This window comes from Mesocricetus auratus, unplaced genomic scaffold, assembly GCF_017639785.1.
Source record: "Mesocricetus auratus isolate SY011 unplaced genomic scaffold, BCM_Maur_2.0 Super-Scaffold_15014, whole genome shotgun sequence".
NCBI lineage: Eukaryota > Metazoa > Chordata > Mammalia > Rodentia > Cricetidae > Mesocricetus > Mesocricetus auratus.
This window is the reverse complement of record NW_024429186.1, coordinates 59,394,308-59,421,757: the sequence shown is the minus strand read 5'-3', so window position 1 is coordinate 59,421,757 and position 27,450 is coordinate 59,394,308. Positions and strand designations below refer to the sequence as shown.

Genomic DNA, 27,450 nt, shown 5'->3' with positions numbered 1-27,450 from the left:
GTTTCATACACAATACGCTATTTGTAATTATGTGTTACCCATACATTTACATGGTTAGATAATACCTTCTGAGAGCCAATTAAGTCTTTGGGTATTACCATACAAAATAGAAGTTCAGTGTTTATACTTGGAAGTCAGTTGGACTTTTTATGTTTTGGCATGCTTTGTCTGTTCGTTACCTCAATGTAAACACTGACTCCTAGGAAAACTAGCCAACCAGAAGTCCAAAACAAAATTCTAAAGGTTGCTGTCAAGGCAGGGACCAGCCTGAGATGCTAAGTTAGGCATAATCAAGTAGAAGTCTTTGAATTGAGCTGGGCGGTGGTGGCACACACCTTTAATACCAGCACTCTTGAAGCAGAGGCAGGAAGATCTCTATGAGTTCAAGACCAACCTGGTCTACAGAGTGAGTTCCAGTAAAGCTAATGTGGTTACACAGAGAAACCCTGTCTCAAACACCCCGCAGTCTTTGAACTGATTTTTTCTTTGAGATTCACTTCTGTACTTCTGTACATGCAAATTTCCCATACTCACTTAGATAACATAATATGTTTGATATACTTCTAATCAAAGCACTTAGGAGGAAGAAATTATCTCAAAAACTACATCTCTAAAATGTCCCAGTCCAGTTAACTTTGGCAGTTCGCACCTCCTTGAGTCTCTATATACCATCTGTCCTCCAGCTCCAGCCCCTCCCTGGACCCTGAGTCCCCTTCTGCTTTAGAGCAGTAGCACGGTGTTTGTTCAGTCTGGCATGCCCTTTCTCTTCATCTCGCCTGGCTAATCCTCATCTTGAGCTCAAGTATGCACACTGTTTCTTTTTTCTTTTCCTCCCTTTCTCCCTTCCTCCCTCCCTCCCTCCCTCCCTCCCTCCCTCCCTCCCTCCCTCCCTCCCTCCCTCTCTTCTTCTTCTTCTTTTTTTTAGTCTGGCATTTTTTTTGAATTTTGCAGAAAGTAGCATTGGATTGCAAGGTGTATTTACAAATTCTTGAGAGTAATCATTCATTAATACAAGGGGAACAGACGAACTGTGTGGGTGGATGATGAGAATCAATACATGTTAAGGAAGTAATCAATATGGGACTGTGGTAGGACTGAAGAACAGGGATTTGTTCATTGCAAATTTCACCATCTGTGTTAACAAAGCTAAAAGTTGGATAGTTTGGCAGTGTGGTATTGTGTCTGGGGTATATGCAGTTCATTCGTTATGTCTTAGAGCATGATGTAATTCAATTAAAGCTGTGTATTTGTGGAAGTGTCATACAAGTAGCATATAATGGTGTGGAGGAAAATGAAAGAGAAAAAGAAACATCCTGTGAAATTTTAATCTTTAGGCATATTCAAAGCAACAGCACACTGTTTACTATCATAGTTCATAATCACAGTCATATACCCCACTAACATTCTCCTGGAGTGCACACTTTTCTTAAATAAGGGCTCCCTACCTCCTTACCCTACTCTACCAAGGGTGGAGAGTGGAGTCCTTGTCAATGTTCACAGTTTTATAGCTGTCTTCATGGCACTTACCACAACTGTGAAGATTCAGTTCATCAGATGATGGGGTTATCGCCGTTTCTTTTTCTACTGGACTATATAGCCCACAGAGGCAGAGGCAGTGGAGGTACTTAGGAAGACGATGACAGGTTCAGGGTGGATGGCGCCACTAATACTTGTGGAATGCACGAACAGAATGGATTCACTGAGAATCTAGGCTACTTGTACTTCATTTCCATCCACTTGGGTGGTGCCTGACTGGAAAATTTTTGCCTGACGTTTATTTAAGAAAGTGTCTGAATCTGTGCCCCTTCCTCTCTGCCTTTTCCTTCCCCTTTCTCCCAATGCATACACTCCAGGGAGTCTGTGAAAACTGCCAATGAAAGATATTCTTTTACCACAGAATCTTGTCACATATCCTGGAATTTCATAGAAACTAGGCATTTGTAGTTTCTCCCAAGTGGTTCATTGAAAGGAGGGTTGTTCTTAATGAAACTTGAATGCCCTGACTTTCCCATTGCTGCATGACTGGTAAGACTGATGATCACGCAAGACAGAATCAGAGAAAGAAAATGTCATAAATTAAACCCTACTATGAACTAATTCTATTGAGATTCTTCCTTTCAAAATACAAACAGCTCAGTCTAAGTTCTCTACTTGACCCCAAATGTGTATTTCCCATTCAGCTCAGTGCACACCTTGGGGAAAGAGGTGGTTCTCAATCATGCAGCCAGCGACAGTGCACACTTCTTCTGATAAACAGGAGGATGGCAGGCATCGCCGTCAGACGTTCTATAGGACTCACGAAACAAAGAAATACTAAAAAGAAGAAAAGAGAAAAAGACTTGCTTCCCTGGAAGGCAGTCTTCTATGACTGTTACCTTGGAAGAAAGCAAAATTTGCTTGACTTAATGCTGTCCCTAGTTAAATGACTACGGGGACAGGCCTAAACGGTTTATTAAGCAAGAAATATTGAATGGTTGAAAAATTATTGTCTCAAACCCACACATGTAATTTGTCACAACAGAATTTAACACAAAACTCTATTATTCTTGGCATAATACCTGAAAACATCCTTAGTTGGAATTTAGCTAAAAGCGTAGTTTAATACTTCTGACAGCTATTATTTTTAGATGATGATATCTACTGTTATTTTACTTATGGAAATGTATGAGGAAAAGCAAACACAGAAAAAGAAAACAAAATTACTAGAGGCAAGGAGTACTTTAATCTTAGGATTCTAATTTGTGTGTCAACATAAAAAATAGTATATTCTGAAGATGCCCAGTATGGAGTGGAAAGGGAAGATTTTTTTTTGCAATGAAAATTTACTCCTGTAGATATTTGAAAAACATGTCAGTATTGAAGTTAATTAGTATTTGTTTCTAGTGGGCTTTGCTAGGAGAAGTGATGCCCTCTTTCTGGGGAGGGAGGATAATCCTTCATGCTGGCATTCTGTTTCATTTCTGCAAGATGCGAATGAATGCCCATTAACTGAGTTCTGTGGTCAGTCACTAGCCAAAGCTGTCTTTTCTCTGCTGTAGCTGCTCCCTACACAACACTAATGCTGGCTCCCGGAAACAAACCTGACAGAGCAGCATCATTTCCAATTGGTAATGTCCAGGTTATGTCTGTAGTTGTGTAATGTGAAGAAGGAGGACCAGGCTTCAGGTCCAAATGAAGGAGAAGAATTTAATTACCTTATATGGACATTTGACTACTTGCTAAAAAATTTCAGAACAATGTAAAAACGGCTAGAACCGCTTTTAAAAATTTGATTTTTAAAGTGTGTGTGTGTGTGTGTGTGTGTGTGTGTGTGTGTGCAAGGGTTGTTCAGGTACTCAAGGAGGCCAGTGGCATCCGGTCTCCTGAGATCCCGAGTTAACAGGTGATTGTGGGCTGCCTGACATGGGCGCTGGGAATTAAACTGGGATCCTCTGGAAGAGCAAGAAGTGCTCTTAACCATTGAGCCAGCTCTTCAGCTTATAAATGTTATAACCATTGTTTAAGAACGAATTTATGTGTAGCAAACTATAAAAATAAAACACAGTTAGGAGCTAGGGCATTACAGATATAGTGCAGAATTTTGATATCTGGCTCAGATCAATTATAACAGCAACCTTCACTTTTGAATGCAAACTTCCCACTTGGTTTCCTTAGCAGAACATGAGTTATCATGATGAGAATCGGGTAAAATAATAAAGTCTAAACCAGTGGTTTTAGCAGTAAAATGGAGTAAAAAGTCAGAATAATGATATTTGAAAAATGTATGTACCAGAGATCACCAACCTGAAGAGCTACTTAAACAGTCTATGGCTTGGATTTCTGACCCTAATTAACTGGCTTAGTGTTTCAAATTCTTACTTTACCTCTGCAGTCATACTTTACAATTGATTAAAATGTTCCAAAGTGATTTGGGCAATCTGTTTTATAAGGTTCTATTAAAATTTTATTGATTTATTTCTATTATAAAAATTAATGCATACTAAATGTAAAAGCTTTCAACAGTTCAGGATAGTGTATAGAAAGACCCCCCCCCACACTACCACTTACTTTCTCTTACTCAATCCTCCCTCCCCCCACCGCTCTCTCACATGCACACATGTGCGCACGCGCGTCTCTCGAGTTTTACTCCCAGAGCTAATCATTATGAACTGTTTCTTGCAAAAGCAAATGCTTTGAAGATGGAAAAATTCTGCAAGGCATTAGAGATTAAAAAAATTAAAGAAAAATCCAGAAATATCTGATGCCAGTCAGAGTTGATGAAATCTCAAATTCCCTTGGAACAAGAGAGTGACCAATTGCTGGCTGAGGGAATTGAAACAATAACCCTGTAAACAAACTGTCCAAAGTGAATGGCAAGAGACAGCCTACAGCAAAGACGGGATAATGCCTTCAAGGAGCACCACCTCTTCATCCTAGTTTACAACAACTCGATGACGTTCTTCAACATGTTTTAATGATTATCATACCTTCCCCTTCACAAAGGATTGATTTATTATGGTTTAAATTTAAAGAATACTGGCTTCCCAGTTTTGAGTCAGGCTTAGATTACAGAGCACATAAAATCAATGACTTTGTTCTAGGCAAGGAAAACATAGTGTTCATTTGAGTGCAAAAGAATAGTCCTAGGGAAAAGTTGCTCACGTAATTCTACATGCTAGCTGCTTCCACCACAGCCGCCACCCCCTCTCCTGCTTCCCATTGCCGTCATCAGCATCACCACACTTAACACTTTTATGGCATCTTAACATTTATAAACTACTTTGTGTATTGTTTATTTTAATTCTCAAAATGACTTTACCCACTATAAAGAACAACCATAGCTTTTCAATTTATAGATGAAAATGTCTGCAGCTCAGAGCAGTGAAGTGGTTGCCTCAAGGTCATTGACGTATGAAGGAATGGACCCTCTCTTCCCATGGAGGTTAATGGATGATTTTGGGCTGTGTATCTCCATCTAAGACTTCTTCTCTCAAGCCCCAGAACCCATGTTCAGCCAATAGACTCCATGTCTGCATTCTGCAGGCCCAAATACAGTTAGACTCAGTTTCCCTACTGAGCCTACAATTTCTTCTATCAGCTGTTTTCACTCTTAGTATGTGTTTTCCCCAGTGAAGAGCCTCATTGCCCTTTCAGCTGACTAACCAAAAATCTAAGTATCAATTTTATCACCTCAACATGTTACCTCAACATACACATAAATTCTATCTCTACATCCTGGAGATTTCTCATGACTATGTCTCTACCTTACCTTGTTTTCACCACGAGCCCTACAGTTCCAGACCCTACAATCTCATATTGAAATACTTTCCACATATGTGTTCTGCCTTTCTCTCATCATTACCACCCCATCCATTTCCACACTGGAACCAAAGAGGTCAGGTACTTCCTCTGCCTACACTCTCTTGCTGCCTTCCTAGGTAGTCTGGTTTGGATCCTTTTCCCTCATTAGAATGGATTTTACAACTGAAAAAATTATTTTCCAAGAATTTCATGTAGTTTTATAATATTCTTCTTCCTCCCCAGCTCCTCCCAGATCTTTCCTCCACCCAATTTCTTTCTCACCTTTTTACTATTTTTCATTAAAAAATTTTCATACATTTTAGTCATGTTTTCCCCTTCCCTCAACTCCTCCCATATTCTCTCCATCTTCCCATCTACCCAATTTTGTGTTCTATTTCCTTATGTCTCTTCCCCCATTCTCTTAAAAAACCCACAAAAATGAAATAAAAAGAACAAAACAGAACAAAAATGAAACAAAAAGTACATACACACACACACATACACACACACACACCAAACCCAAAACATTGAGTTCCTTTTGAACTGACCAACTACTCAACCCTTCGCATTATCTCTCTCTCCTGGCCCCCCTCTCTCTCTTCCTACTACAAACATGGAATCCATCTGTGTAGGCTGACACCTCCTAAGCTGGGGCCTGTCCTGCAGTGTGGTTGATGTATCCAGTGGTACCCCATTGAAGAGAACTGATTTTCCCACTCCCAGGAGCTATCATTTATAAATAGGTGTCTGGTCTGCACGGTCACTTCCACTGCGTCTTGGGGCCATTTTGTGTGGCTTGAGCTTGTGCGGTCTTGTTATGCATGTGATGTGTCTGCCTGCTGTGTCCAGAAAATGCTATTTCCTTAAAAATTTATTTTGAAATCTGATTGCCAGTGTAACAGCCCTGAGAGGCGGAGGGTGGTCTCAGAGGTGATTGTGCCATGGAGCCTCGACCTTAGCAAGGAGACAATGCTGTTCTCGAGTGTAAATCTCAGAAGGGGCTGTTGTGATGTGCTCAAACTCCTTTCCCAAAGTACACACTTACACTCCCTGTTTTTCTCCCACCATTTTATTGTGAGACAGAAGAACCACAGGAGATGGGGGCACCTAATTTTTGGCTTCCCAATTCAACCTCTTCTTTATATATTACCCAGTCTCAAACACTTTGCTATAATAACAGATAATGGATTAAGACATTAGGGCTTTTTAGGTGAAGACACAAATCCTCAGTATGGCCTTATATAGCCTTATTTCTGGCCTGACACTCTTGCTTTCATTACATGGAGACGTCTTCCATTTAGGCAGAACTACCAACCCCTTCCAGATTTAGAGCCTGACACTGTATGTGCCATGTGTCTGGAAAGCTTGTGTCCCTGCACTGTCACTGGCTAAGGGCTGACTTTCTAGTCAGCTCCAAAGCCACTTCCTTAGGGAAGAGGTCTTTCCTGACTCCGGCCTTGGGTCATTCGTAACTGTGTTTCCTTGCTTATTGTCTCTTACGTTGAAAGCTCTATGGTAGCTCTCACTATTGTATCCTCTAGTACCCACCTCTGGGCCTGCCACCTGTCAAGCACTCAAAAAATTCATGTTAGAGTGACATTCAGACCTTATGACCCCACACTTTATGCCCAGAATTCCTCCTACACTCCCATATAGGGGGCCCAAGTGCTAAGATCATTAAACAAAAAAGAACAAGTTATTTTAGCTTGGGAACTGAAGTATGGAAACAAAATTTTGAGCCTATGTGGCAGATTTCAGCACTGCCCAAAGTGGGTCAAGATTTGAAATTGTTGATAATCAAATAGTTAGGAAGCAATTCCTTGGCTTTCTTCACTACTGTAAAGCTGTAGAGAAAGGATTACAGTAGGATTTATTGAACTTTTACTTTTTAAAAATGTATTTAATTTTATATGCAGTGGTGTTTTGCCTGTAAGTATGTCTGTATGAGAGAGTTAGATCCCCTGGAACAGGAGTTAGAAACAGCTGTGAGCTGCCATGTGGTTGCTGGGAATTGAACCTGGGTCCTCTGGAAGTGTTCTTAACCACTGAGCTATCGCTCCAGCTTCTGAACTATATTTATATATATGACCTCATTTTGTAGTTCTGCTAGACTTGAACTCACAATGTAGGCTTCCTTGGTCTTGCTGCAATTCCTCTGCTTCAGTCTCCCATGTGCTGGAATTATAGGTGTGAGCCACCATACCTATAATGCTTACTTTAAAAATAATTATAAACAGTGTTTCGGCAATTTCCTTATATGCTACCTTGGGTGGTGTGTGAGAGAGTGAAGTGTCTTGCCTCGAGTTTTCAGCTTGATAAGTGTTATAACACAATTTAAAAAGTCAATTCCAATACCATTCAAGCAGTTGAGGCAGGAAGATTATGAGTTTAAAGCTAGCCTGGCCTAGGTTGTAGGTTCAAGGTCAGAGTGGGGTTAGAGAGCAAGACTATCCCTCGAGAAAAAAAGCTAAAAACACAATGAAAACAATATAACTTAAGAGTTATTTTTATTTTACCTTCATGAGTATTTTGTCTGAATTTATGAGCACCACATGCTTGCTCACAGATGCCAGAAGAAGGTGTCTGATCCCTGGAACTGGAGTTACAGATGGTTGTGAGCTGCCATGTGGGTGCTGGGAATCGAACCCAGACCTTTTGCAACAGCAACAAGTGCACTTAACCTCTGAGTCATCTCTCCAGCCCATATCTTTTGGTTAAAGAGTTGGGAGAGAACTAAATATCCCTTAGGGTTCTGGTTAATAAATTAAGCCTCTGTTTATTAGTCTAATCTCAGTGCAGGAAATGCTATCTAACAGAAACTTACTTGTTAAATACCCATTCACATTTCACTAACCAGATTTCCAAAAGAATGGACAGATACCGAGTCTATGGAGACATGGTGAGAACAGTTCATGCCTTGCCTTTCCGTTCTATTCTCTGGAGCCTTGCCTGCACAGCAGTAGCCTGTCTACACTTCTGATGTCATTAAGATTTTGGTTATTGCCATGATGCCTGCTCTGGCTGTCTACTGAGGCAGCCTGGGGAAACTTATCTCAGCAATGTGAAAATCTCCATTTTAAGAAGCATTTCCAAAACCAAACATCTCACTTTCTGGACACAAAGATCCCATTGTGGTATTTTCTTTTTCTTGGGGTTCTGTTTGGTTAAGGTAAGACCCTCTCTAGCTCTAAGCCCTTTGACCATAAACTTTCTCCCAGCTTCCTTTACACTAACATCAGCTAATATAGTGGCTCTCCCAAATGCCGAGGTATTTTCTAGTCATTTCTTCCTTCGTTAATGTGGTCAATTTAATAGAGATTTTTCTGAGGACCTGCTCTGCTCCAGGCACTGTTTTAATCTCCGAGGATACAGCAGTGAAAAAAACTCCAGGAAAAACCCCTGTCTTTATTAGCTTCCATTTTTATATGTGCATTATATATGGGTGTGGGAGATGACAGCAGTGCAGACCTTGGCAGGCTGGAGGGATAAATGTTAGAAAAACCCATTGTTTTTATACAATAGTGATTTATTACAAGCTAAAAACTGTGATGGGGTTTTCTTTAGACTAGCAGCCCAAATTTAGAAAAACAGAATCTGAGAGTTTATAAAGCATTTTTCATATATGATTAAGAGCATTATTAACTAATGACTGTCAACACATTGCCTGCCTAAATCCAATAAAACATTTTCAATATGCCTGTTCAGTGGCCTTTTTTACCTGGTTTCTTGAGAGTCCTTTTGAGAATAGGGTACACTTTACAGAGAACTGGATATATAGAGAGAAGCATTCGACATTTGGGTTGGGAGTCTAGACTTTAATGGTTGAGCCATCTCTTTAAGCCAAGAGATGTGCGTCTTCATTAAAGTGCTTATTGAAATAAAATGTTGTATTCACATTAGTAACAAAGTGGGCTTGAAGACAGGCAAGAAAAATGGCTCCTTCTGTTGTTTTAGGATTGTGTGATTTTTTTAAAGAAAATAAAGTAACTGCTAGGTTTCTGGTCTAATTGAGCAGAACATAACTATAATAACTGTAGAGTGCTTAACTTAGAGTAAAGTTTGAACTTGTAGATATTTATCTATTGTGCCTTAAAGACAGTGTCTTGTTATATATCTCAGGCTGTCTTCAAATTACTGGTGATGCTCCTGCCTCACTCAGCTTCCAGAGTGATGAGATTATAGGCATGAGCCATTACTTGTGGATTCTTTAATTATTTTTGAATAACCACTTGATATTGTCTTAGGGTTGCTATTGCTGTAAAGAGACACTATGAACAAGGCAATTCTTATTAAGGAAAATGTTAAATGGGGTGACTTACAGTTCAGAGGTTTAGTCCATTATCATCATGGTAGGCCATGGTGGTGGACAGGTAGACATGATACTTGAGAAGGAGCTGAGAGTCCTACATCTTGATCCACATGAACAGGAAGTGAACTGGGCTAGGCATAGCTTGAGCATAGGAGACCTCAAAGCTCCCACCTGCTATGTGACTCACTTCTTCCAACGAGGCCACATCTCCTTTAACAAGGCCACACCTCCTAATAATGTCACTCCCTTTGAGGGGGCATTTTCTCTCAAATTACCACACATGTATGGAATGCACTGTGATTATAGTCAACATTATCTTTTCTAATCTTCTCCAACACTTGCTGGTTCCTCTATCACCAACTCTTACCCTTCCATTTAAAATATCTAGTAACATGTGACTATATGTATACCTTACTGATCTTTCTGAATTTTTCTTAAATATAAATGAATTCATTTTACTTTAATAAATACATTAAAATAGTCATACATTTAATAAGATATATCTGTTCTTAATTTGTATAAAATTTATACAGTTAATTGTATGCAATTTACAGTTATCACAAGTCTTTGGGGAAATAAATGCTTCTCTAATGTTATATGAGTTGCTTTTTTTAGGAGTCTAAAACATGGAATTGTCGTCACGAATGTCAGGCTTCATGGAGGGAAAACACTGTGGTGTGTGACTTGCAAGTATACCATAGGCTAGTTTCATACTGTAGGAGTTGGAAGACTGTTGGCGTCTGTAAGTTATCATCAAAAGATAATGTAATAATCATCATTGTTATATTGTAACAAGAGCAAATAACTACAGAGAAGCTGGTTTATCCCTCACCTAAATCAAGCTAAGTGATTTTATAAGTGAGTATCAACACATAAAAATATAGCCTGACATTTCCCTTGTGAGCTGAACTGATTTAAAGTATGAAAACAAAACAAAAAACTCCATGTTTTTGAGAAAGTTATGTGAGTGATGTAGAAATGAATGATAGCATAGTTTGTAGAGATTTCTGCTAGGGATGAATAGAAAGCATTCATATCTAAATGAGACCTTCTTCGTGGAGTTTGTCCTTCCACCATGACTTGGGTTCAGGCTCAGCTTTCCTATTGATCTCCGTAAGCCTCAGGTTCTGGATTTGAGAGGGAAATACCAGCACTCAATACATAGTCTGATGGGGTAAAATAGATAATGGATGTGAATTTGGTGGGCCACGACAAATGCTCTATAGATGAAGCTAAGAACATTGGTAGACTTTCCACCCAACAAATCTTAAATGATTATATAGTTACCTTACTGGCTGGAATAATGCTTTTGACGTTGTGGTAGAAGCCAAAATAAACCATGTTGAAAATTCCATGACGTCCCAGAGTTGCTGTAAGTCCTTTGTTGAGGCCCTGGAACCCCAAGCCTTCTTTCTTAATGATTTGTCTTGCATAAGCAAAAGTAGATGGTTGCTGTTTGAGAGAGAAACCAAGCAAGAGACATCATCTTTGGGACCATGGAACACAGCAAATCACTACACTAGCATCCTTTAATGCCAGAATTACGAGGAACTATTTCCACAAACATGAAAAATCATGTTTATATCTGTGCTTTTAAAAATTAGAACTCCCTTACCTACCCAAAAATCCCCAAGACTTTATGCATAGCAGCAGTCTTAATAAGGAATTGTTGGCAAAGAAAAAACATCTTTTGTGGAGTTAGTGAAACTAATGTCATGTAATAATTACCATCTTTTAACATGTAAATAATTGCATCCAGTTATGGATTACCCACTCTAAAGGAGGGATTATCCATATAGATACTTTAGTAATCCATAACTTCATGTCATCCAAAAGGAATTTATATTTGGCTTCCCAGTCTAGAATGTTTACTTTATAAATTATGCTTTTTTTCCCAAACTAATGTTAAACTTAGTATCAAATCCACTGCCTCTATGATTTTAACTCATGCTAGTTTAGAAACTGACCATGGATAAACAACTATTGATAATATATCTCTTCACAGAGGTGGACAATTAATGTGTTTATCACTTGCTGAGACGCCTTATCAATAAATGGTACTGGGAGCAATAGGTTATCTTTAATTTAGTCTTTTCCCACCCTCTGATTATTATGGAGGCTGAAATGCCTCGCCTGCTGGAATCCAACCTTTGGAGCCTTTGGAGCTTGCTAAACAGCCCACTCTGGTTTTCTCTGAGGTTTACAATTCATTTCAACACATTGACAACCATTCCCTCGAGTTTCTGAGCTTATGCGTGATTGTTTCCTCTCTGGAGGTATGTCATGAAGGACATCCCCCTTTTCCTCTTGGCTTTTAAATATCCCCTCATGAGGCAAGCACTGACATGACATCTGCTCAATGTTCAGCTGGAGCAGGTTGCTCAGTGGCCGCAGCAGTACGCCACACTTCTGACTCCAAGCGTCCTCTTACCATTTGCAATTAAAACTGCATCAGCAGCTGAACATAAAGGAAGAAAGCAACCAAGGCCTATCATTCAATTGGCAATTGATGCTATATGACTACACAACACATTTAATATAGTAAATGGTCTTGCTTTTGCTAGTAAAATATTTAAAATTCCAACGAGTGACAGTTCTATAATTAGCTTTACCTTTTTCACTCATGAGGAATTAATTAGAAGTCACCATAAGCAAGTCCTTCTTTGTAATGTGAAAACACCATGTAAGAATATATCTTGAAGCAACAAAATTCATTTCACAAGGAAGCTCAGAGAGTTCTCTTGAGGTTAATGTATATTCTGGGTTCTACAGTGTGGGTCATTTTTATGTGTGCTTTGGTGTGCTGATTAACACCCAAATCATTCTAGTTCTGAAAAAGGATGAGAATTGTCTACCAGATCGTGTCTGGAGTGCTGAGAAAATCACGGAAGCATTTGCTTCCCCTGTCTAAGGAAGGCAGCATAGAGGTGGGGAAGGATGAGGGGTTGCTTAGGGACAGGGGAAACAGGGCAGAGATGAGGAGTCCCAGGCTAGACTGACCAGTGAAGGTGTGCCCTCTTTATCTCCATTCTCCATAATCTACATCCTGGGGAGTGGGTAGAGGGCAGGGGCGAGCTTGTCAGTTTTCATTCATTTTTTTATGCATATAGATGTTCTGTCTTCATTCAGATTGCTGTACTGTGTGTGTGTGTGTGTGTGTGTGTGTGTGTGTGTGTCTGTATGTGTGGAACCCAAGGAGGCCAGAAGATGGCCTAGGATTCCCTGGAACTGGAGTTGGTTCTGAGCCACAAAGTGGGTGCTAGAAAATGAACCTGGGTCCTCTGGAAGGGCAGCCAGTGCTCTTCAACACTGAGCCTTCTTTCCAATGGATATTCTGTTTTGTTTATTTGTTTTGAAGCAGGGTCTCTCTACTATGTAGGTATGTCTTGGCGGTCACTACATAGACCATGTGTGCCTTGAACTTACAGAGATCCATCTGCCTCTGCCTCCCAGACTCTGGGATTAAAGACGTGTATTCCTCACTTCCAGAAAATACAGACACCAATGGTCCCATAGTTTGCTGAGTCATCAGAATTGAAATGAGTACATTTAAATATTAGTTTGAATAGTATTGTCTCCCCTCATCTTGAAAACGTATCTCGATGAAATACTCAAATGGTGTTTGACTGACCATTCCATGAGATTTACTTGTGTGGGTCCTGGGTGGCACCATGAAATGTAACACATAGATTTTGAATTCATACTTTTCTGAGTCTGAAGTGTAACTGTTAGTAACTAAGTACATCAGAAGGCAGCAGACTAATTAGAAACAGGAACCTGGAGTTAGACAGCTGTAGGCTGGAACCTCAGCATCACCATTTACCATCTCTGTTAAGTTTTCACCCTCGCTGACTTTTTGCTTCACTTATTTGTAAACAAGAATAGCAGTAGAATCTTTCTTATAGGGTTGCTGTTATGATACCTAAGTAGGTGGACTTAGTCCAGTGTAAGCATTCACTGTGTGTTTGCCTTTTATAATAACAGAAATTACTACTGACAATGATAGAAGTTATGATAATAAAACAATGGATATAAATGTCTGGATAGTTGAGGCAGTGACAATGAACTGGCCACTTTTACAGAGAACCCGGGTTCAATTCCTAGTGCCTGCAGGCAAGACACTCGCACCCATGAAATGAAAAAGGTGAAGTTGGTTGGAGGGCAAGGAAGGACTTGCTTCTCCCAACACCTTCTGGCTGCTCTGTCCTTTTTCCAGATTCCTGGATTCTGATGAAATCCTCCAGAAATTCATGTAGGACAGTAGTCTACAGATTCACTTCCTCGGAGACTCAACTTAATCCAAGGTCTGCCTGAGGACTCCCTCTAGGCAGAGCACCTCACTTTAATGCCAGCCCTCCTTTGTGCAGCAGCAAATCCTGTCCTTGGAGTTGTTACCCTTGTTAGGGACTGTGCTTGGTAAACCCACAGGAAGGAAGGGCTGTGGGGAGTGAAGGTTGGGATGGAGAATTGCACACACTGAACCTCCAGCTCAGGGTGTGTGTGTGTGTGTGTGTGTGTGTGTGTGTGTGTGTGTGTTCTCAGGCACCAGATATCACAGAGTAGGTGGTAATGTCAGAGCTCAAACAGAGATGCTTGAAATATCTACTCAGTTCTGCCATTCTAATATGTTAGATTGTTTCTGTCACTGACCGTGTAAAGTGAGTGGCAGATATCCTACATTATCAGTATTTTAGTGGGAGGAGTGAGGGAATTAGCTTAGTTAAACCGAGTTCCTAAGGTAAAATGCATTTAAGTGGTCTTTCCCCATTCTCATCCATGTAATAGGTGATATGATTTCCAGGCCCTCTAATTCAACTACCATAGGTAGCAGATGCATAACAGTATATACATGCTTTTTTTTTGAAAAGTTGGGAGTTTTTGATAAAAAACAATCAGAATTCCAGTATCTACAAATATTAGAAGTATGATAGACTATTTTGATCATTCAGGGATCTGTGTCACACACATGTAAGCAAATACTCAATTAGAAAGGCAAAGCATGACTTCCACGTGGATGCTGAAATAGTAAAATGTAGAGTCATTTTGACTAGATCTCTGTAAACACAGGAGATTTTACTAAACCTATTTGATTACTGGGCTTCCTTTTCTAAACAAAATGGTGAGTGATTAGCATCATCAGCCAAATGATTCCAATACTGTCCACCCCAGCATCAGGTCAATTTCCTTGGGAAATTTAGATTCAGTCCAATTTTCATATTTAGTTACCGACTGTGGGCCAACTGCATTCTAACTCTCCTAGGTGTACCTTCCCCTGTCAGATTCAGAGCTGTATGGTGGGAGAACAAGTGGATTGGGATGTTGGGATGTAGGGAATGTCATGGGACATAGGTGACACTGATAGGCAAGTCTCTCTTGAGCACTGGGATGACAGAGGTGAGCCCCGCCTCAGCTTTAACTTTGATTCAGTGACTGTCAAATGCAACAGTGGAAATTCCACATTCTTCCACACGTATGTTGAATGCCTCTAGAGACGACAAAGAAGGCCTAACATAGTGCTCTGCTCTTATTCTAGAAATGGAGCAATAATATTTTGCTGTAGCTTATATTTGGTGAGATATGCTTGTAACTTTCACACATATCATCAAAACATTCCACAAATGCTATGGTCCTATGAAATAAAATTCTTGTTTAATAAGTCCTTAAAATGAGTAATAAAAAAGAACTCTGTGAGATAAACTAAATCACAGAAAATTTTTTGCATAGTCTTGCTTTTATTTTTTTTTTAAAGAGAAGTTTGTGTGAAGTATGTCTAGCCACTCAGGACCCACATCCCCAGAAGAAAACAGTTGATCCCTCCCACTCAGTGATCAGGTGCCAAAACATCCTCAGCTTGCAATAGGATTTCATGATCCTTTTCTACCCAGGTAAGCAAAATCTAGAAACAAAAGCAAAGGTTAAATATGCAGAGATGGAGAATCGAACCATGACTACAGGGCATGGGAGAGGGAAATGGAGGGATGTAGGTCAAAGAGCTGCAGATATGTGGGATGCAAAGTCCATGAGATTCAAAGTCCTGCTAGGACCATCATTAAGAAGAGTGTGCTTGCCGGGCGGTGGTGGCGCACGTCTCTAATCCCAGCACTCTGGAGGCAGAGGCAGGCGGATCTCTGTGAGTTCGAGGCCGGCCTGGTCTACAAGAGCTAGTTCCAGGACAGCCTCCAAAGCCACAGAGAAACCCTGTCTCAAAACATCAAAAAAAAAGAAGATGGTGCTTTGGGGGGAGGTTTGTTAAATATGTAGACTTTAGTTGCTCTTGTGACACCAAAAGTAACTACGTAAGGTGTTTTGCTTCAGTACAGTATTTAAGGTTTATTTTTATTTATCTGTATGTGCCCCACCTAACCCTGATGTGTGTATGTGTGCACATCTGTGTGGGTGTCCATAGAGGCCTGAAGAGGGCATTGGGTACCCCGGAGCTGGAGTCATAAGTAATTGTAAGCTGCCCAATGTGGGTGCTAGGAACTGAACACTGGGAAGACCCATCTCTCCTGCCTTGTAACCATTTTATTATCTACAAGGATACCTAAATGTTATCTTGAAAATCACAAATATATAGCATGAAATTTATTTAAATAATAACATTAAAAGTTCAGAGAACACACACAAGAGAGGACTCTTTTGCCTAAATCAAGCTTTCAGGTACCACTGCAGCACTGATCCCCTACTCTTCGAGAACTCAGTACTACCAACAAATTGCAAAGATCATTTATTGCAGCTTGAGCTATTTTTCCTGGAGCTGTTCCATCTAACTGCTGACAAGAGTTGACTCCAATCAGCTTGCCAGATCACAGACAGAGGTTTTAGGCATTGTTCCTTGGGTAAATAGCTATCAGAACGTATCCAGTAGTGCAAGCACATTGTGTATCTAGATTCCTCCATCGCTGAGGCCAAGGTAGAGCTCTAAGCACACCATTAAAGGGTAGCACCCTTGCAATCCTTGACCTGCCTGAGATGGTAGGTTGAATGGTGCTGTATCTTAACGTGAGTGAACAGGGCTGTTGCTCTGTGTAGCATCATGTGGCTGGAAAGCAAACTGGATGAGGTTTGTCCATGGATTGAGGCTCTAAAAGTGAACCTTGGGGGGAATGCTGCTTTTGTCAAGGATACCCAGTTGCTACATTTAGGTAGGAAAATATTCTGGCTCTTCAGGAGATAGACAACCATCTACACTTTTCATTACTCAAATCAGGTTTTGAAGAATTTTCATAAATTTGAAAGAAAAAAAAGGAAAGAAAATCCTTCCTTTCACCTAAGAATAAAATGTAAGTGAAAGAAAGGATTTGGTCTTAAAAGTACACATTTATTTTAGTTTAGCTAGTTCATTAATTTACCACTATAATTTATTTTAATACGGTATGTCTATGAGCAAAAAGATTCTCCTAATGTAATGACATTCTGTCTTGAGTTTTCTTTAGTTGTTTTCTCTTTTTTCTTTGATTTATTCATTTATATTTATTTTATGTTATGTGTATGAGTATTTTTCCTACATGTATGTATGTGTACTACACACATGCCTGGTGTCCACAGAGGTCAGAAGAGGGCACTGGAATTCATGGAACTGGAGGTAAGGATGGCTGTGAGCTGCCATGTGGGTACTGGGAACTGTGCTTAGGTCCTCTGCAAGAATAGTTCTTGTTCTTAGCCACTGGTTTATCACTCCAGTCCTGAAATAGTCTCTTTAAGCACTCTGTGTATGGAGGACAACCTGATGTCAACAAACCCTCCCAGATGCTGGGTCACAATCTATGTCAACACCAAGCTGCTGTCCCACAATCACTCATAAGAGTTGGTGGGAACACTATCCATCCCTGCATTTTTGGTAGAGCATGAAGGAAAACGACAGTGTTGTGGCCACAGACACCACTGCTGGAAGGAGACTGGTAACAAGAAAGAGGTCTTTGCTTCATCAAAGCTTCAGACACACTCCCTTTGGATTTTCTTTTGCACTTCTTGATTACCCAGACTTCTTCATGCCAACAGAAGAACATGGCTGACTAAAGAGTGACACACATGTTAATGGCCAATTTCTTAGACTTACTAGCATGAGAGGGGCCTTATTGTACCCGTTTAGGAAATAGTAACGAACTTCAGCCTCCCAGAGATGCTCAGAGGATCTGAAAGATCAAGCAAGTGTAGTGCATGAGCTTGCATGATGATCTGCATGGTAAGATCAGCGAGAAGTCATGGGATAAGATCAGCTATGACTTGATTCATGAAAGCAAAGTATAATTCTTCGGTAGTTTATAACTGTACACAGCACATTTTCAATATTAAATAAAAGGGAAAACCATGTAAGTTGCCTTGCAGTGTCTGGCATTTAGATCTTCTACAAATGGGAGCTATTATCGTTACTTCAAAGTATTGGGTTTGAAAGCAAAAACCTAGGGTTCCTGGAACAGCCCAGTGGAAGACTAAAGTCTATTTTCTGTGAATGATAATAGAGAGACAACTTGGCTGCTCTTTTAGGCTTTGTTGGTAGAGAAACAAATACACAGGCACAATTCTCTGTTCTGCTTGTAAGCATCATGGACTGAAAAGAACAACCTAGATGCTGAATAGCGCCAGTCAGTGCTTCATATGATGATGCAAGAAGAAGCTGAACTTGGTACACAATTGTGAACCCTTGTCACTGAATTCTCACACTTGTAAACACAGTCACATACCCATTCTATGTGTTACTCAGCTTCTTATTTTCTTTATTGAAAGAACTGTTTTCAAAACACACCTGATTATGTTGACCCTAGTGTAATTACGTATCTGTTGATTATCTACAGAGAAAGTGATCACTAAACTTTGTCACACTACATATGATCTAATAGGTTTCAGGTAGATGACTAAGCTTCTAGAGTAATGTGTGCAGAACTATATTTAGTGGTATTCTCTAAAGCCACAAGCAAATGCTGAACTGATTTTAAAATTCTACCTTTAAAGATTCACCATCCATTTGCTATCCGCTCATCAAGCCCTAAAATTATAATTACAGAGGGAGTATATAGGAGACTATTCCTCTTTGATTAGACATATTGAAATGCTAAATAGAAGTAAGACAGGCCTTTTCAATTTTTAAAGGTTTAGCTTAATATTTGGGGGTGAGAATATCATGCTCATGTGTAATGTAGACAAAAATGACAGAGGAGAAGAAAAACCTGTGTCCCAGTCACACATCAGAGGCAAATTCTATAGACCTCAAGGGAAGGAAAATAACCCTTTAGCCAAATAATAACTTTGAAGTAGATTTCAAAGCAGAGAGGAAAAACTGGGAAACAATTCATACAGGATTTTGCTCCTGGGGAAAAGGTCACATTTTCCAGGCTAGCAGAGAGCATGCCAAACATCACTCAGTTTAGTGCAAGTGATAGAGGGCTTCTAATTGTTAGAACCACACAGACAAAAAAGTGCATTCGGGTAGAGGACAGAAAGGGACATCAGGGACAAGCCACAATGTCATACTTCTGGCAACTCCGGATGAGCAAACCATTTCCAACACAGAAATCTGTGGGCAAGCTTAGTCCTAAGCCAAAGAGATTACAGATGGGGGATCTCTTCACTCGGGTTTAGCTTGATGGACAGGGGAATATTTGGGTCTACCTAAACATGTTTTTACACTCCCTGAACCAAACCGGAACATGACAGGGTGGTGCTTACTCTACTCCCCACAGGAGGTTGAGCGTATTTAAATTAGAGGCTGGTTTTCTTTACCTGCTGCAAATATTAAGATGCTGGTCAAGGTTTTGGTGTTGGAATTGATGGAAGTGTGGCAGGGATTACAGTCTTTAAGTGATATGGTGGTAGTTAAGGATCTGAAAGAAGACAAGCACACCTATTGAAACATTTTATACACAAGTTCTAAGGATGTCAAGCCTGTATTAGGAACCAAAGTAACCACAACTTCCTTTACATTTCTGGAATAGTTCATGGTTAAGCCGGTGTGGGAAGGCACATTTTGTGGGTAACATATTTCTGACTGGCTAAAGAATCTGATAGACCACAGAGAACACAACTGGGGCAGCCGGAATCAGCTCAGCGCCTGCCATGCTTGAGAGGCTCTGATGGGACTTGTACTAGGAGCCCTACACCGTGGCTCCTGTCACTGACCTGCCAGCATCATTGAAAAGGGAGGTTTTGCTTTCACTTAGTCTTTGGACCGCTGCCAGGTGGCCTTACCCCTGGACCCCATGCTTCAGAGGACCTGGTGCCTGCCCTTTGTTGGTTATGCCATCCAGAGGGCCATCCACCTAACATCTCACATCTCCTCCCAGACCTTGCTCTGTTCAGTAGGGACCATGGTGGCCCTTAGGCCATATCTTTATCACTCTTCCCCTGCTTAAAAGAAGCTAAGTGTAATAGAAAATGTAGTAGAGATTGCTGTTTTCTTAGGCTCCCTTCCACTACAGCCGAAACCCTCGCAGCTGTGGGAACTTCTTGGAAAAGTTCTTATTTAAAAGATCTGCCACCTCAGGCAGAGGAAATAAGAAAATTTAAAATAACCTGTGTTGGATTCCATGGCAGTTCATATCCCAGACGTGAGGGCAGTGAGGAGTGTGGACAGGATGCCTGAGAAATTCACACAGTTGGCAGGACACAAGCTAAATGAACCTCCACGGGGAAACCCATCCTGCTTTTCCTGGAGGTGTTGAGCCAGCTGCTCATCCTGCATGTAGCCCGTGCATGCGTGCTCCACCACAACTACAGCTATGAGTGGCGGAAGGTAAACTCAGCCTTTTCTGAGCCCACTGCCTGAAGTGAAGAGACTCCATGAAGAATCCATGTTCACACCACACAACTCTTGCAGAAGCAGAGTATCTTGATTGTGGCAGAATTCCTTTTGCCGTGGCCTCAGTTTCTGCTGCAATTCACAGCTAACAGATTGCTAGTTACTACTTGCTATGGTAGTATACCTGCACTGTAATTTAAAACCTGTAAACAGCTTGATCGTGGGCTGCTCTTGCCAGGATAAAGTTTAGGTTCACCAACCCTTTTTTTTCCCATTCCCTACATCCCAACTCTGTTAACAGCTCTACTACTCTCTATTTCTGTGGGTTCAAACTTTTCCAGAGTTCACATGTGATTGGGATCCTGTGACACTTGTCTTCCTGCACCTGACTTATTTCATTTAACATGATGTCCTCCAAGTTCATCCATTTTACCACAGAGGATGAGACTTCATTCTCCTCGAGGATGAATAGTATTCCATCTTGCATGCAAGTGTGCTGTATTTATTTCTTCACCATTAATTGGTCAATGGACACTTAGGTTGATTACATATCCTGATTATTATTAAAAATGCTGCAATTGATATGGAAGTGAGGATATCTCTTTAATATACTGATTTAATATCCTTCCTTCCTTTGTTTGTTCGTTTCTTCCTTTGTTTGAGACAGAACCTCACTAAACAGCCCTAGTCTGCCTAGAACTTGTTATATATATCAGGGTGACCTTGAACTAGCAGAAATTCACCATCTACACATTGAGTGCTGGGATTAAAGGCATGCACTGTCACACCAAGCTTCATTTTCTTTGGAATTGTTGAATGAAATGATAGCTCGGCTTTTAATTATTATTTTTTTATTTCTTTGTATTGAGGCATGGTTTCTCTGTGTGCTTTGGAGCTTGTTCTGGAGCTCACTCGGTAGACCAGGCTTGCTTGGAACTCACAGAGATCCTCCTGTCTCTGACTCCTGAGTGGTGGGAATAAAGGTGTGCACACCTACCACTCAGCCTCTAATCAGCCCCCTCTTTTGCCCATATATCTTTCCTTGCAAGTGTTCATTGGTCTGGTTCAAGGCCTCTGGTTTTTTCTGGGCTCTCACTGGGACTCCTCTTGGATATCCTGTTGTTACCCTGGTGTTGTGGGGACCTGCAGATTTGGGTCTACAGGACCAGCCTCTTCACTTGCTCCTGTCAGTCATAGATGGGGTGGATGTTGGGATGGGCTAACTCATAATCATGGTTCTGGGCCTGGGTAGCTGCAGAGTTGGTCAGTCTGCCAGCTCTCCCCTGTCACCATCACCAGGTTAAGGCTAGTTCACCCCTTGCAGCAAAGAGCAAGGGGCGGGGCCAGTTCTACTTTCATGCTCACGGTCGGTCAGCTCTATCACACCTGGACCATCAGAGCCAGCTCTACTGTGTTGCCCAGGCAGGGTTCAGGCGCCATTCTCAGTGCTGAAGCTGGTGAAGGGCAGGGACAGTTCTGCACCAGCCACAGGGAGTGAGGGATGGGGAGGGGTTGGGGAGTGGTGATGCTGTCTGTATCCCTCCCCTGTCTATACCACCATTTGACAGATGAGGGGCAGGACCAGACCTTCCATGCTCACTTTCTCCATGTTGGTTCACTAGGGTCAATAGTGTCAGCTCTGCTGCTCAGGATCTGCTTACATTTTTTAAAAGGAGCTTCCATGCTACAGTGTTCTGTTTAATAGTAGGAGGACTATGGTAAATGATATTGTATTTAATATTTCAGAACTTTAAAGATGATCCCAAATGTTTTTTATAATAATCAATGATAAATATAGGAGGTCACAGATAGGTTCTAACATTCTGATCTGATTATTACATGATGTAGTCCTAAATCTGTGCAATTATATGTGAGCTGTAAGCAATGTAAAAGTAAAATGAAATAACAAGAAGAATTCAGCCTGAATGGATGGTATTTGAGAAGGTCCTAAAGTGGACAAGAAGAAGACGGGCCATCATTAAATAAGCTGTTTTTGTTTTGGTGACTGGAGGCGCTGCTCAATATTAATGAGTGAACTATTTCAAGATGAATCTGTCCTTTCTTGAACAAAAGGGTTTATATGACCAACTTATATCCACAAATAGTTATCACTGGTTTAGGCCTACTATTTTCCAAGCTCATGTGAAGAACTGTGTGCATTACCACTTTTCAGTTCTTGCAAAAAGCATATTATAATGTCTACAACATTTATAAAACTATCACTATACACACATTGCTTTAGCAGCTTCCTATATCACACACATTTCATAATACACATGTATAATTGAACCTCACTGTATTATCTGACATAGGAGATACGAGGGCACTAGGTAGTTAATGACCGAGAAGTCTCCTCAGGGTTGTGCTTGTAACCTCTACATAGAAATGTCTTGCTACAAGGAAGATGGACTGAGCATCACAACTTTGCCAGTGAGGGAACTGCAACTACTGTGTTCAAGGCTACTCAGTGTAAAGCATTGTGGGAGTTATAATTTGTGTCCCCCAAACCATGGGCCAGCTTTGCCTTTTCTATATCTGGCTTCCTGTTCTAGATAGCTCTGATTGTACACATTTTGAAATAATTTGCTCACAAGGTTTAAACTTTGTTTTTAACTTTGTTAAAAATTATATCAGAAAAAATGGGTATCCTAGCCGGGTGGTGGCGGCGCACGCCTTTAAGCCCAGCACTTGGGAGGCAGAGGCAGGCGGATCTCTGTGAGTTCGAGGCTGGGCTGGACCGACAGCCTCCAAAACAATACAGAGAAACCCTGCCTTGTAAAAACAAAACAAAATGGGTATTCTTACTATAAATTAAGTCATGAAACGCAAATTATGCAAGGTTGAGCCCTAAGATGGGCTGGCAAGTCATTCCTATCTGACCAGTAGTGGAGTACCTGCAAAAGTGAGTCTTAGCCTTGACAGAACCCTTATAAGCATTCTTTTGAAATTAAATACTTTCATTATATTTTTTTTGTGTTTTCTAAATTTCCTACAATGAGCAGGTACCGCTTTTAAAAGCAAGTGTTGTGGTGATATTTTGCTTATGATCTAACAAATAAAGCTTGCCTGACGATCAGAGTGCAAAGCTTGCCACACTAGTTAGCCATAGAAGGCAGGTAGTGTTGACACACATCTTTAATCCCTGCACTGGGGAGACAGAGGCAGACAGCTTTTTGTTCATTCAAGGTCACCCTGAGCTACATGAAACTGATCCCGTCTAAAAAGAGAAACAGATCACACAAAGGTGATCTCAGCACTTGTGTTCCCATGCCTTTAGTTCCAGCACTAGAGACGAATACAAGAGAGGAGGATACAGGAGCTCAGAGCAGTCTGAGGTTTGGTGGAGACAGATGCAGTCTGGAGATGCAGTATGAGGACAGGATCGACTTTCGGGTCTGAGATAGCTAGTGGTTGGCTGTTTTGCTTTTCTGATATTCAGCTTTATCCCCAATATCTGTCTCCGGTTTTTTTTATTAAGCCAAACTAGTACACATGCTACAAAGTGTTCACAGAGAATATGGAGCATAGAGCAATCTTAGGTAGTAAAACCACTCTTTACTGTGGGGATTTGAATGAGAATGACCCCAATAGACTCTATATTTGAATGCTTAGTCGCAAGGGCATAGAACCATTTGGGAGGGATTAAGAGGTATGGCCTTGTGGAGCAGGTGTGTCATTGGGAGTGGGCTTTGAGGTTTCAAAAGCCGACACCAGGTTCAGCGTCTCTCTCTCTCTCTCTGGCTGCTTTCTGGAGTCTAGGATATAGAGGTTTCAGCTCCTTCTCCAGCATCTTGTCTGCCTGCAATCCACCATGTCCTGTCATGATGATAATGGACTAAACCTAAGAAACTGTAAGCCAGCCTCAATTAAATATTTTCCTTTACAAGAGTTGCTCTGTCCATGGTGTCTTCTCACAGCAATAGAAACCTGAGCATACTCTCTGAAACTGTAAACAAGTCCCCACTTAATTGTTTTCTTCTATAAGTTCACTTTGTCATGGTGTCCCTTCAAAGAAATATGTCAGTAACAAAGCCATATCTCATTACATTTTGTTTGCATCTATATGTATTATGATATGTCTGTGTATGCACAATCATGAGTGTGGATACACATGCACTATAGTATATGTGTAGTTGTCAGAGGACAACCTCAGGTGTCATTCTTTATTTTCCATCTAATTTGACAGGGTTTCTTTTGCCACTGATTCACATGCCAGTCTACCCATGATCTCTGCATCCCATCTCATCATAGGAGTGCTGGGATTACAAATGTGTGGCACCATGTCTGACCTTATATGGGTTTTGGGGATCTGAATTCAGGTCCTCACACATGTGCAGCAAGCTTTTTACCCTGTTTTTATGGTAAATATGTTACAAATTTATCTAAACATATAGAATATACAACACCAGGGGTGAACCCTACTGTAAGCTACAGACTTTGGATGGTGATGTGCTAATATAGGTTTATCAGCAGTAATAAATGGGTTACACTGGCGGGGAATGTCAACAACAACTAAGGTATTCATATAGAAAGGTGTGTTTTTTTCTTCCTACTAATCTAAAATTATAAAGTTGATCTAAAAAGATAACTTCCTAGAATACTTTGGTTATATTGGGTTAAGTAAAATATGTTATTACATTAAATTCACCAGGTTTTCTTCGTTTCGCTACTAGGGAAGTGGCTGGAATTATGTTTCTATTGAGCCAGCACTGACTGCCCTAGAGTCTGGATTATCTTTTATGCTTTTGTATACTTATACTATGTGCAGAAAGATACACTTTTTTGGTATTTTAGAAAAAGAATTCTTCATTTGTATACTCAGCTAAAAATTATTAGTTACAGAAAATTAGATTTCATTTTTTTAAAAAACTGGGTTTTGTTTTTATTTCCCCCTTTCCCCAGCCCCCTCCTTCCCTTGGGTTCTCCCAGCCTCAGTAGCCTTCATTGCACTTTCATTCCCATAAAACTCTCTTTCCTCCCCATCTTCCTTCCTCTCCTGTGGTCTCCTGTCCAGTCCAAGTCTATACTAGTATTTCAAGCATTACATTTTAGGATTTCTGTATGAGAAAAAAAACACAGGCTTTTTGTCTTTCTGAGAGTGGGTCACCTCACTTAATATGGCACTCTCTATATCCAGTCATTTTGCGGAAAATCTTATCATTTTGACTCAAAGTAAACTTCATCCATCGCTCATATAAAAAGTGACTGAAATACGTAAACAGCTTATACAGATTGCACTTGTGCAAAGGGGCCTGGAGTGTGTTCACATGCATCAAGCTTTTGTGTTGAATGGGCATTGTGTTTATCACACCCTAGCCAAATCACTGGCGTATGAAACATGGGCTCTGTAGACTCTCCTGTGATCAGGAGAGATGAAAAGAACATTAGGAATGAACACAGTGCTGTGGACACGCCTTGTTTTTATTCTAGTGAGTGTTCCTTGGTATTCTATCCCATTCTTGTTCCTGTGGTCACATGTTGCCTGAACAGAGACCTGCATCTAGAGGACCTCTTTGTTCCTTGGCTCCCCATTTGCTCTAAGATAGGCTTCCCCGTGGGCAAAATCAGTCACTGAGTAGTGACCTCCAAAATTTTCTTCTTGCTGGTAGTTTTCCCACTCTAATAAACTAAGTTTTCTTGGGAAGATTTTATTTTGAAGTTTAAACAGATTCTGTTTTAAGTGCTGCATGTTGATGGGGGCATTTGAAAAGCTCCCCTCTCCTTTCCTATTTCTACTCCTCACCTTCATTTTCTCTTAAGCTAGTAAGACTGGGTAACAACATAAACAAACATCTAGGGGTACACAGAGATTTTTCAGCCCTTTCTGATGTTCAAAACCATTTGCAGTCACAACAAAAAAATCTCTGTGAATCAGGCTGACTTCACCTGAGTGGATACCATCTGTTCCAGAAGCCCCACACCTCCTCAGCCTCCCCCTCTCCAGGTCTTGACAGTGACAGGTGAGTAGGGCCCACTTTCTCCCTGCCAAAGAAGCTGTCAGATATCTCTCAGGAAATATTAGCAGGCAGGAAATGGGCTGGGGATGAGGAGGTCTCCACCCATAACCAGCTGCTTAAGTAGTAGGCAGGGGTACCCAGGTCAGCAGATACCACAGACCAATTTACACCACATGCTACCCACTTATGGATTTAAAAAGTGAGGAAGGGACCTGGAATGTTAATCCCCTGTTTTTCCCATGACTTGTGTTTGGAATCCAAAAGAATACAGCAGGAACAGTTGGATTTGGCAGTGTAAAGGGTATTACTAAGCAACTAGAAGGAAGTGAACGCAGCACACACCAAGAGAAGCTGTCTACGCCAAACATTGTGTACCAGTGATTAGATGTCAAGGCCCATCCTTCTCCAAGTGGTGACATCTACACAGGCTTCATAGCTTGCTCATTCAGATATAACCCACAGACAACTTTGACAGATTATCACAAACTTTTGGAGAGGGTGATGGGTGAAGTGGGATAACTTACAAAAAAAATGACTTCATCTTTCTAAAAGTACAATAATACCATCACCTCAGTGGTTTTGTTACAGTTTCTTCTCATGTAGTGTAGAAGAGATTTTTTGGGGGGGAACCCCAGCAAGTCACTATAAGTTTCATTAGTACTCTAAAATAAAAATGTATATTCCTATTTATCTATCCCAGAATTGTTCTTATTCTGCTTTTTAAAGAATGTTTTGCTGTGGCTTTATAAGTGCTTAAGTTCTGGGTTCATAATTTTATGTATGGTACACACACACACATAAACACATACATACACATATACATACACATACAGACACACATACATACACATGCATACACACATACACATACGTGCACATACATATACACACACATACACAATTTTTTTTATTCCCTTACTAGGAGGAAACTAAATGGTTACCTCTGTGAACGTGTGCCGATTGACTTGCAAACCAACTTTTACCACCTCGAAAGGGTTGACCACGACTGCTTCTGTTAGTCCAGATCCAAATCCAGCAATGGCAAATACCTAGAAAAATAAGTCAATAAGTGCTTTAAAAACTGATCATGTATGTTAGATTAAAAGTTCTATTCATTATGAAATGCAGCTGAAGTGAAGACAAGAATGAAGGAACACCCCCTGCTCCAA

At 40.7% G+C, this 27,450-nt stretch overlaps 1 protein-coding gene across 1 annotated transcript in view; it reads right to left on the bottom strand.

Moving 5' to 3' along the window:
- Slc25a21 (solute carrier family 25 member 21) overlaps nucleotides 1-27,450 on the bottom strand; it is a 496,301-nt gene that overhangs the window by 16,848 nt on the left and 452,003 nt on the right. The window contains exons 6-7 of the mRNA XM_040743058.1: nucleotides 27,223-27,330; nucleotides 10,877-11,041 (exon numbers count right to left, since the gene is read on the bottom strand). Coding sequence (XP_040598992.1) covers nucleotides 10,877-11,041; nucleotides 27,223-27,330 — 273 coding nt within the window. The remainder of the gene's footprint in view (nucleotides 1-10,876; nucleotides 11,042-27,222; nucleotides 27,331-27,450) is intronic.